This window comes from Megascapheus bottae, chromosome 11, assembly GCF_031878675.1.
Source record: "Megascapheus bottae isolate mThoBot1 chromosome 11, mThoBot2.hap1, whole genome shotgun sequence".
Lineage (NCBI taxonomy): Eukaryota > Metazoa > Chordata > Mammalia > Rodentia > Geomyidae > Megascapheus > Megascapheus bottae.
This window is the reverse complement of record NC_143519.1, coordinates 2,004,527-2,015,151: the sequence shown is the minus strand read 5'-3', so window position 1 is coordinate 2,015,151 and position 10,625 is coordinate 2,004,527. Positions and strand designations below refer to the sequence as shown.

Genomic DNA, 10,625 nt, shown 5'->3' with positions numbered 1-10,625 from the left:
GGCGTTCGGGGCGCGCGGGCGTTGTGGGGAGGGCGGCGGAGGGGCCCCCGCCCGGCCGCGCACACGCGCGCACGCACCCCGACACACAAAGGGCGCGGGGCCCCGGGCGGGCGGGGGTCCCGGGGGCGCAGGTGAGCGCGGGCGGGCGGGCGGGCGCCGCGTCTTTTCTCCTCCCGGCGGTGATGTCATCGGGCGGCGGCGGCCGCGGCCGGGGGGCGGCGGCGGCGGGGGCGGCGCCGGGCGCCCGCAGGTTCGCGAGCGTCTGCTGCGGCACGGGCGCCCCGCCGGCGAGCCCGGGCGCGGGGAGGAGCGCAGCCGAGCCGGACCCGCCGGGCCCGCCGAGCCGACCGCGGGCGCGCGGCCCCGGGGAGGGCGCGGCGGCGGGGGCGGGGACGGGGGCGGCCGCGGGCCGGGCCGGGCCGCCGCTCGGAGGTGCGCGGCGCGCACGGCGCCCCCTCCCTGCGCCCTGCGCCCCGCCCGAGCCGCCGCCGCCGCCGCCGCCGCCGCCGCGATGAACTCGGCCGAGCAGACCGTTACGTGGCTCATCACCCTGGGGGTGCTGGAGTCGCCCAAGAAGACCATCTCGGACCCGGAGGTCTTCCTGCAGGCGTCGCTCAGGGATGGGGTGGTGCTCTGCAGGCTGCTGGAGCGCCTGCTCCCCGGGACCATCGACAAAGTAAGTGGCCCGGGCCCGGCCGCCCGCCCGCCCGGCCGCGACGCGCCCGCCGAGCACCTGGCGCCGGCCCGGGCCCCGCGCGTCCTCCTTTGTGCGCCGAGCCGCGGCGCGGCGGGGGCGCGGGGGCGCCATTGTGTGCGGGGCGCGCTGGGGCCGGGGCCGGGGGGGGGGAGCGGACGGGCGATCCGGGCCCGCGGCTGCGGGGAGCGGGGGGGAGCCCGCCGCGCCCTCGCCGGACCGGGTCGGGAGCCCCCGTTCCCCTCCGCCGCGCGCCCCGCCGCTGCGCCCCGGCCGCGGCTTTGTTCGATCGGTGTTCGCGTCTCCCCGCCGGCGCTCGCCCGGCCTCCACGACGCGGCCGCCGCGCTGCCGCCCCTCCGGGCCGCCCCCGTGCCCTCGCCAGGTCGCAGCCGCCCCGCGGGACCGGCCCCGGGCAGGCCGGCCTCGGGATACAAAATGTCCATTGAATGACCCGGAGAAACACAATGTGTCGTTTAACGTTCGCGCGCGAGGGCCGCCACACCGACGACCCCTGGACCACCGCTTTATTGAACGTGATTTTTACCCGCCTGTCAGCCGTCCACTCGAGCATCTCATGTTTCCCTGCACTGGCACCTATTTATGAAAACATGCGGAACGAATGTATGTGCATTTTAGGACAGATAGCTGCGTGCCTGTCCATGAACTAAATATGAAACCGAGCACATACGTACACACGTACATATTTATGTATTTATATATAATGCAAGGAGCATGATCCAACTCCCAAGGCAGTCAGAAGACTATTGTCACACGGATTCGGGGACCTCTGATAATAAAACACAGATGTTGGAACGACATTGAGACGCATGCTAACTTTACCAAAACAGGCTTAAAGAAAAGGTGGCTCCCTCTCCAAGAGCTCGGCTTCAAGAAACTTGGTATGTGGTGTTAATAAAAAGAAACACATCATCGTCAAAGCATATGTTATTTAGTATATTGGCCGCATTAATATTGATTGGCAGACTCCTAATAATCATTTTCCATTTTAAGGTCTATGAAGCTTTTCTTAGAAAACGATGGCACTCCTTTCAGTCTCTGCAACCACAAAGGGAGAGTGAAAAAAATATATACTTAGTGTGTAGCAGTCAGATTGGAGGTCAACATATTCTGGAACTACAGCCATATGGAAATTTCTTGGGTAGAGGCTGTTATTTCCTTCCCCTGAGCCCACCGGTGGTTGTAAACGTAACAGCTAGTTTTCCCTTCACAGGGCAAGTTCAGCCTGAAAGGACTGAATTGTAGGCAAGATTTACTGGGACTCTGGTTCAAAGGTAGGGTTGGGAGTAAAATATTAGCCACTGGCTGCCTCTAAAACCTTGAGTCTCAGAAGTCTCCGTTGGCTTAAATGAAGTTATTTATTTGTGCCCATGGATGTTTGCAGGCAGTTGTGTGTGCCAGGAGCCACACATGCGGAATCATTCTTGCCGAAATGGAGGGTGTGAGTCTGAGGTCATTTTCCCAGAAGAAGGAGGAATCATTTGGAAACCCAGATAACATGTGCGGATCTGAAGGGATGGCTGCTTGACCCGGGCACGGCGTGAGAGGCCTGAGGCTTCACTGCACACCCTAACATGCAGCATGAGCCTGGGACAGACAGGGATGAAGAGATCGCCCATGTGTCTTTCATTAAGGAAGTATACTTGTGCTTCTCGCATGGTAGTGGCCTGTTCTGTTTCAGAGCGCGGACAGGCCCCGAGCTCCAGCTCCTACAGAACTAATGGTCCAGGGCCCCTTCCCTGAAGTTAGGAGGTGAGCGGAGAGGAAGGACAAAACTTCACGAGAGCAGTTCGGAGAGGCTGTTCATGGTTGCCCAGTGTGCTTCCTGCTGTGGAGAAGAGAAGCCCCAGTCCTGTGTCTGAAGATGTTGCACTGTATCTCCCCACTCCACCTGTCCCCTGTCCCTTCTGCACCTCCTCCCAAGATCCGGGGTCCTGGAGGCCCCTGTGCAGGACCCTGGCAGCGAGGTGTCCACACACTCACACGTCAGCTCCCTAGATGTTACAGCTGTAACACGGGGTGACAGCGTGTAGACGTAGAGGTTTTAGAGGATGGGGACCGTGAGGCTCACAGGACGCATGTCCAAATGCTGACTTGTGAGCGCAGCAAATTAACGGGACACACCGGGGAAGTTGGCTCTTTCTGTGTGTGTCCCTGGGGAGGAGGACAGAGGCTGAGTAACCCATGTGCCATTGAGTGTTCCCCAGGGTGCTGGGTCCTCCAGCCCTGGGGACCAGTGAGGGAGGTCCCAGCGGGTGCCATGTGGTCCAGGAGCCAGAAGCCGGGGAGCCGAGGGGGCTTTGTCCCTCGCCATGCAGGCAGCCGGGGGCCGTGGGTGTGTCTTCGCATACCTGGAGCACTTACCTTGTGGGAGGACATCACTCCTGGGTCAGCCCCCCAACCCCGCAGTCAATATTTCCTCATCTTAACCACGCCTGCCACGACTTCACCAGGGTTCAGACCTCTGCCTGTGAATTTGGGGAACACAATTCCACCCATAACAGGTTGGATAAAATATTTTAACCAAATCAGCTTAGTAAGCGCTTACTGGCCTGCCAATCCCAGATGTTGTGAGGGAAAATGGAAGTATGGGTTTTTAGGGGTTAGAGCAGGAGGAAACAGCTCCAAAGAACAATGCCAGGGATGGGAACGGGGATTAGTAGCTCGGGAGAGGGGGCCTGGGGGCCTTTCCAGGCCATGCTGCGGACCTGGCTTGGTTCTCGTGGAAGCCTGCTCCACCCTGCATCTCTCACCCACTTGCAGAAAGCCTGTGAAGCCAGTTGAGCAGAGGAGGAGAAACTGCATTCCCATTTTACTCAGGCTAGCTTCCCCGGCCCAGGGTCTGAGGCTGGAGAGACGGGAAGGAAGGCAGGAGGCCTCAGTGGCTTGTGGCAGAGGCAGAAGTGCCCAGCACAAGAATGTGTCTTCCGGGAGCCGTGCGTGGCCTGTGAAGGCGCAGCTCAGTGAGTCTGGAAGGCCAAGCCCTGCAGCCATACACAGACAGGTTGGCCAACAGCTCAGGCTTGGAAGAGTTTTGTGCCTTCTCCAAAGACAGACCCTTCCAGGCCATCTTAAAGAAGGCGTCTTTAAGTCACCCTTAAGTCTGGAGCTCTTGGTTTCACTGATTCTTCTAAGTAGTCTGCCAAAGACCTTTGCTGTCTCAGAATGGCTAACTTCACCATGCTAAGCTGTTTCTTTTGAGACATGTGACTCTCGGCCCTTGCTCAACCCTGAGCCAGCCAGCGTGATTGCCTGGAGAAAGACACAGCTGGAGCTGCATTTGCTGGGCTAGTTCAAAGTAAAGAAAATAAACTGGAATTCAGTTGAAATCAAGGACATCTGAAGAGATTTCCTGAGAGCCAGGCTGGAAATGCTCTAGTGTTTGTGTTGGCATGGTAGACACACACACACACACACACATACACACACACACGGCTACACATACAAATACGTGTGTTCAAGCCACACAAATACATATATGCACACAATCACACACACAGAAACATGCATACACATTCTCAAAATGCATCTAGGTGCAGGCCTCCAGGGGTACAGCCATGGCACATACATACAGATGCACGTGTGTACACTCGCATGCACAAACACACACTTGCACACATATCAAACTCGGGTTGAGGAGGACTTGTCACTGGCCTGTCCTCTGAGCCCTGTGCTCTGAGCTGAGTTCCTGCTGTCCAGTGGGGCCGCCATGCTGTGATAGGAATAGAATGGCCCCCTCCCCTCCTCACCGCCTGCCTTTAAATGCAGTCCTAATTCTAGAGAAATAAAGTCTATCTGGGTGGCTCTCCTCCTCCTCCTCCTCCTCCTCCTCCTCCTCCTCCTCCTCCTCCTCCTCCTCCTCCTCCTCAGCTCAAGGCTACCACCCTACCCCTGGAGCCGCAGGGCCAATTCCCATTTTTTCTGGTGGTTAATTAGAGATAAGAGTCTTATGTTCTTTGGTGCCCCGGCTGGCTTTGAACCTCGATCCTCAGATCTTAGCCTCCTGAGTGGCTAGGATTACAGGCATGAGCCACTGCGCCCGGCTTTATATATGCTGTCTCATGAGTGGACCATTTTGCCAATGTAGACATTGAGGCCTGAGGCCTGGTGGGGTCTTGCTCAGGCCTCCTGCTACAGTGGAAGGAGGAGGAGGGGAGGGGCAGGGAGGAGGAAGAAGGGAAGGAAGAGAAGAGAGGCATGGGGGGAGGAGTGAGGAGGATGACAACTCTGTAGATTGGCAGCTAAGGAACTTTTAAGGAGAAGGAGCAAAGGTGCATGCTCACCTGAGCACCCAGGCAGGTGGACTTGGGGTGAGGGCGTGCGTGTGTACAGCGCCTGTTTGGGAGAGGCTTGGGAAGGGAGGGATCCTGTGGGGAGGCCTGGGGAGGTGCGTGGGGGTCACCCGGCTCCTGGGCAGTTTGTACACAGCCCTTCCCTGGCAGCAGACACCATCAGAGGTGCCCGGTGAGAGACACGCTGTCCCTGGAGCCTTCCTGCAGCCCCCCACCCTGTCAGCGGGCCTGAGGGGGCCCCACCTGTGGGCACCTGGAGGCAGACACCCCACAGGACAGGAGTCGAGCCCCTGTTCTGGTGCCCAGCGCAGGGTGTGGGTCCCGAGGCTGCTCTTGGTAGCATTTGTGGGTTTTGTATGGAGATGTACGATGCTGTGCACGGACAGGGCTGGGGCGGGCAGGTGGGCCGGGCAGTGCTGGTCATTCGTATTTTTAGCCTTCTCATTGGACTGCCCCGGAATGTGGGATTTGCCTGCATTCATCCCTGTGGTAGAGGCTGGCCCCTGTGGCAGAGCGCAGCCTTCCTCTGGGCACACAACTCTGTTTCAGAGTCCTGTGTGACGTGGTCCTTGAAGGTGAGCCTGGCACAGATCAGGCAGCCCCTGGAGAAGATTAGCAAGAGCCATCGTCACCAAGCTGAGGCTTCGTGGCCGGTGCGTGATGCCCAGGCAGGGCATTGCTGACCGGGAGAGCCTGCGCAGACAGCGGGAGACCCAGTCTGAAAGCCGTGGCTGCTAGAAGGACTGGCCATGGCTGCAGCGGTAGAGTGCCTGCCCAGAAAGCACGGGCCTTGACACCACACGAGTGAATGGGTGAATGAATGAATGAATGTATGCACTCCTGGTCAGAGTGGCTGTTGGGGCAGCAGGTTCCTTCCCAGGGTAAGTGACGCGGTGGGCCGGGAGCTGAGCCGTGTCTCAGCACTGTTTAAAAGCAATATGTTTCGTCATAGGTGCTGGCAGAGGTAACGGACGGAGGGGTTACAGTTACGCAGGGCAGGTGGTAGCACATTTCTTTTTGAACCATATCACCCCTCCCCTCCCTTTCCCAGTTTGTCCCTGCTGCCCCCTCCCACAGGTGTACAATTCATTTTCTGGAGTCTAGCGAGGCTCACGGCTGCATTTGTTCCCCCTTGTCCTGCCAGTTCTGGCCTTCTCCAAGACAAACCAACAAACAAGACAAAAGGAAGGCAACAAAAACGGCGGCAGCAGCAAGAACAGATCTCCTGCTTCCATTTCTTGGAGTTGGTTTAGTAAACTATTATTTTACATGATCCGGTGCACGTGGGTAGCGCGTCTTTGTGATTCTCTCCTGAGAACATCCTCTTTGGTCTCACCCTGGAATGCCTAGAGACCCGTACAATTTATCATGTCCCAGTGCATTTTTAAAAACTCTCCCGGCGTTGAAGGTTTATAGTCACCTTCTAGCTACTACAAAGGAGGGAAAGCATACAACCATGTTTCTTTGGGTTTGGCTTATTTCACTTAATATGATTTCTTTTCCAGATCTCTCTTGGAGTGGTACAGTGTCATTCTTTCTGATGGAAGTGTGGAATTCCATCACACAAGTTCTCGATCCATTCATCCAGTGAGGGGCATCTGGGTGGATTCCATATCTTGACGATGGTAAACAATGCTGCAATGAACACGGTTGTGCTGGTGGCTTTAGAGTAGCGTTGCTTGTGGTCTACAGAGTCATAGGGGAGCTCTAACTTTAGTCTTTTGAGGAACCTCCATATTGCTTTCTGGAGTGGTTGGACAAGTTTACCTTCTCACCACTAATGTAGTAACGTTCCCTTTTGGCCACATCCCCATCAACCATTGTTATTAATAGTTTTCCTGATAATGGCCATTCTCACTGAAGTGAGGTGACCTCTCAGTATTGTTTTGATTTGCATTTCTTTTATGCCAGAGATATGCATCATTTCTTCATGTGTTATTGGCTATACTTTTTTTCTCTTTTTTGCCAGTCCTGAGGCTTGAACTCAGGGCCTGAGCATTGTTCTTGTGCTTTCTCAAGGCTAGAGTTCTACCACTTGAGCTGCAGCACTACTTAAAGCTTTTTCTATGTATATGGTACCGAGGAATTGAACCCCAGTCTTTACGTGTGCTAGGCAAGCACTCTACCACTAGGCCACACTCCCACCCTATTGGCTATTCTTTTTTTTTTTTTTTGTGGGTCATGGGGCTTGGACTCCGGACCTGGGCTCTGTCCCTGAGCTCTTCAGCTCAAGGCTACCGTCCTACCCCTTGAACCATGTCCCCACTTCCCGTTTTCTGGTGATTAATTAGAGATAAGAGTCTCACGGACTTTAGTGCCGGGCAGGCTTTGAACTGTGATTCTCAGATCTCATCTGAGTAGCTAGGATTACAGGCATGAGCTACCTTCCCAGCTTGAGGGTTTAATTTTTAAGCTCTCTCACTTTTACTTAGTTATTTATTTTTGTTGTTGGTTGGTTGGCTGTAGGGCTGGAACTCAGGGCCTGAGCATTGTCCCTAAGCTTTTTTACTCAAGCCTAGCGCTCTACCACTTTTGAGTCACAGTGCCACTTCTCATTTTCTGGGGGTTGATTAGAGATAAGAATCTCATGGACTTTCTTGCCCAGCCTGGCTTTGAACATGATGCTCAGATCTCACCTCCTGAGCAGCTAGGATTATAGGTGTGAACCTCTGGCACCTGGCTTGAGTATGGTTTTGATATAGGCCCTTCAGGGTCTGACGCACAGCTGGTAAAAATCTCCCATTCTGCGGTCTCAGCATCTTCTTATTGACTGACATGGAACTTTTCCACCATGTCCAGAAGATTCTTAAGCTGGAGTTTGAACCTTAGGGAGGCTCCAGGGAGGTGCTAAGAGAAAGGGTCTCAAGGGCGAAGTGTTGGAGCCCTCAGAGTGCAGAAAGTATAGGTGGTCCCGGCTGGTACGTTGTTGGCTCAGATGGGCTGTGGACGTCTGCCTATGGCTAGGTGAGCTGTGCTGCACTGCAGTCCTGGGGCTCATTTGTCTTGTAGTGTAAGCAGATGCAGGGAGGCCCGGGTGATGACACAGGGGCCGTGGAGCTTCTGGGTCAAGTCTCCAGCTCTCGCTGTGGCTAGCAGTGGCCCTCTGGCACGCACGCCATCTAGAGCTGGGGTCTTTTCCTCCTTGAGTCAGAGCTCACTGCTGGCTTGCTGTGGCTGAAGTGCGAGTTCCCAGCCCAGCTGGAGCCCCAGGAGGCCTCTCGCACCTCCATGCATTCTCAGACCTCCTTTGGGAGGCAAATCAGGGCTGGATGCCACATGGAGGAGAGCCAGGCGGTCCTTACTGGTCACCAACCCAGCCAGGCCCGGCAGCTCCCCTCCCCCAACACCCAAACCAGCTAAACCAGGCAGGTCTAGGCAGGATTGCATGACTGCAATCCCAGCACTTAGGGGGCAGAGGCAGGGTGGTCACAGGTTCAAGTACAGCCTGGCCTACTTGGTGAACTGTTGCCTCAGTGAAACCAAGAAAGGAGGAAGAGACAAAGGAGGAGAAAGAAGAGGGGTAAGAGGAGGAGAAAGAGGAAGAAGACTATTATTTGAAAAAAATTTTTTTTGTGGGTCATGGGGCTTGAACTTGGCCTGGGCGCTGTCCCTGAGCTCTTCAGCCCTACCCTTGAGCCAAGCTCCACTTCCCCTTTTCTAGAGGTTAATTGGAGATAAGAGTCTCAGGTCCTTTTGTACCTGGGCTGGCTTTGAACCTTGATCCTCAGATCTCAGCCTCCTGAGTAGCTATGATTACAGGCTTGAGCCACTTCTCCCAGCTATTATTTGAAAATTTTTAGTGCTTTCTTTTCTTCTTACCTGTTTCTCCCTCCTTTCCTTTTGCCCTGCCCCCCTCCCCTCACTCTTCTCTCTATCACTCTTTCTCTCCCTGGTCCTCCTGGCTCCATTGTGACCTGGGCCTGAGCGATGTCCCTGTGCTCTTTTGCTCAAGACAAGCTTTGAGCCACTACTTCTAGTTTTCTGGTGGTTCTTTGGAAGTAAGAGTCTCCTTCCCAGGCTGGCTTTGAACTTTGGTCCTCAGGTCTCAGCCTCTGAGTAGCTAGGATTACAGCTGTGCACCTCCCATGCCCGGCTTCCGCCCCATCCTTGTTCTTTGTGTTTTCTTGGAAAGAACGTCTCCCCAGTTCTCCTTGGCAATTTGTCCTCCATGTAGTCACTGCTGAGGTGTGTTGAGCATGGCAGGTCCTGTGGCCTGGGAGTTTGCAGGGCTCTCACCAGGGCTCACCAGGCTGGCTCAGGAGGTGGTGCCTTCTCCCAGTCTCACCTCATCACGCCCTCCCCCGCCTCCTGTCTCTGTCCCCAGAGAATTAGGCTCAGACTCCCACCAGGATGGCAGTTGGTACTGGAGAGGTGGCTGGACGGTGATCAGGTCCCCAGGCTCTGGCCTTTTAGTGCTGCTGGTGATATAAAAGGTGGCGCTTGTGCTTTCTGTTTCCACCTGCCTGGAGGGACTTGTGAGAGAAGTGAGGTGGAGATCGTATTATTCTACTCTTTGGGGGTGCCTAAGAGAAAGGAAGGGACAGAAAGAGGGAGGTGAGTGGTAAATATTCCACCTTCTTCCTTCCCCTCGTCATCCCCCTCGTCCCTCTTCCTCCTCTTCCTCTTCTTCCTCCTCTCCTTCTCACTAGGGTCTGATTCCAAGGCCTTGTGCTTGCTAAGGGGCATCCCACCACTTAAGCCACTCTGCACCCCTCTTTTTGTGTTGGCTATGTTTGAGATAGCTCTCACCCCTGCCTGTCCTGTGACCTCCCTGCCCTCGTGTCTCCCCCAGGCCGGGATGGCAGCTGTTAGTCACGATGGCTCTCCTGGCCTCCACCCCTCCCGTAGCTAGGATTGCAAGCTTGAGCCACAGAGTGGCCTGGCTTCTCTTCTGCCTGGGCATCTTGTGGGTGCCTGTTTCTGCCCCTGGAGAGGCTTTCCTTTGAAGGGCTGGTGATGCTCCCGTCTTTCCTGCGAGGGTGAGTGTGGTTCAGAGACTGGTGGAAGTGTGGAGAGGAGCAGTGGAGCCTGCCGGTCCCCACGGGCTTGCCGTGGGTGCAGTGGGGACAGGTGGCTCTAGTCTGTTTTTTGCGTATTTCTGCTGTGCAGCCTGGTTTTGACAGTATTTGTTACTTTTCTTTAGCAACACTTTTAACATGGCGTCATTTTGGGATGCTTTGTAGGTACTCTGGCCTGCCACGGCCCCTCTCCCTTTTCCCCTGTGTCCACACAGAGTCGGCCCACGTGGGCACATTCCCCTGGAGTTCTGTCTTCCTTCCAGGCGCACGCTGTGTCTGGGCAGCTCTCTCCTGCTGCCCTCAGGAGGACCAGGTCTTCTGAAGAGGACAGTGGCTACCAGGCCCCTCCGGGGCTCCCTTCAAGGAAGAATGCTACAAACCCCACGGCAGGTGGTTAGGCGTTTCAGAAGAATATTTCTGAATGTTCAGCCTCGGCTGCAGGCTCTCCAGAAGGGAGAGGCTCCTGGAATGCTTAGGCCCTTGTCTCTGATTTCTCCTGAGCAGCCTCTCTGGAAAGCTGAAGAAATTGCCTTAGCTGAGGCCTATGCTTGTAAGGATAGACATAGTAACACACACCTGTAATCCCAGCTGCTTGAGTGGTG

At 55.7% G+C, this 10,625-nt stretch overlaps 1 protein-coding gene across 3 annotated transcripts in view; it reads left to right on the top strand.

Annotated features, from left to right (window-relative positions):
- Positions 1-491: 491 nt before the first annotated feature.
- Arhgef7 (Rho guanine nucleotide exchange factor 7) overlaps positions 492-10,625 on the top strand; it is a 113,075-nt gene continuing 102,941 nt past the window's right edge. For all 3 annotated transcript variants that reach the window (XM_090341872.1, XM_090341871.1, XM_090341870.1), the window contains exon 1: positions 492-676. In XM_090341872.1, the coding sequence (XP_090197998.1) occupies positions 512-676 (165 nt within the window). In that variant the 5' untranslated portion in view covers positions 492-511. The remainder of the gene's footprint in view (positions 677-10,625) is intronic.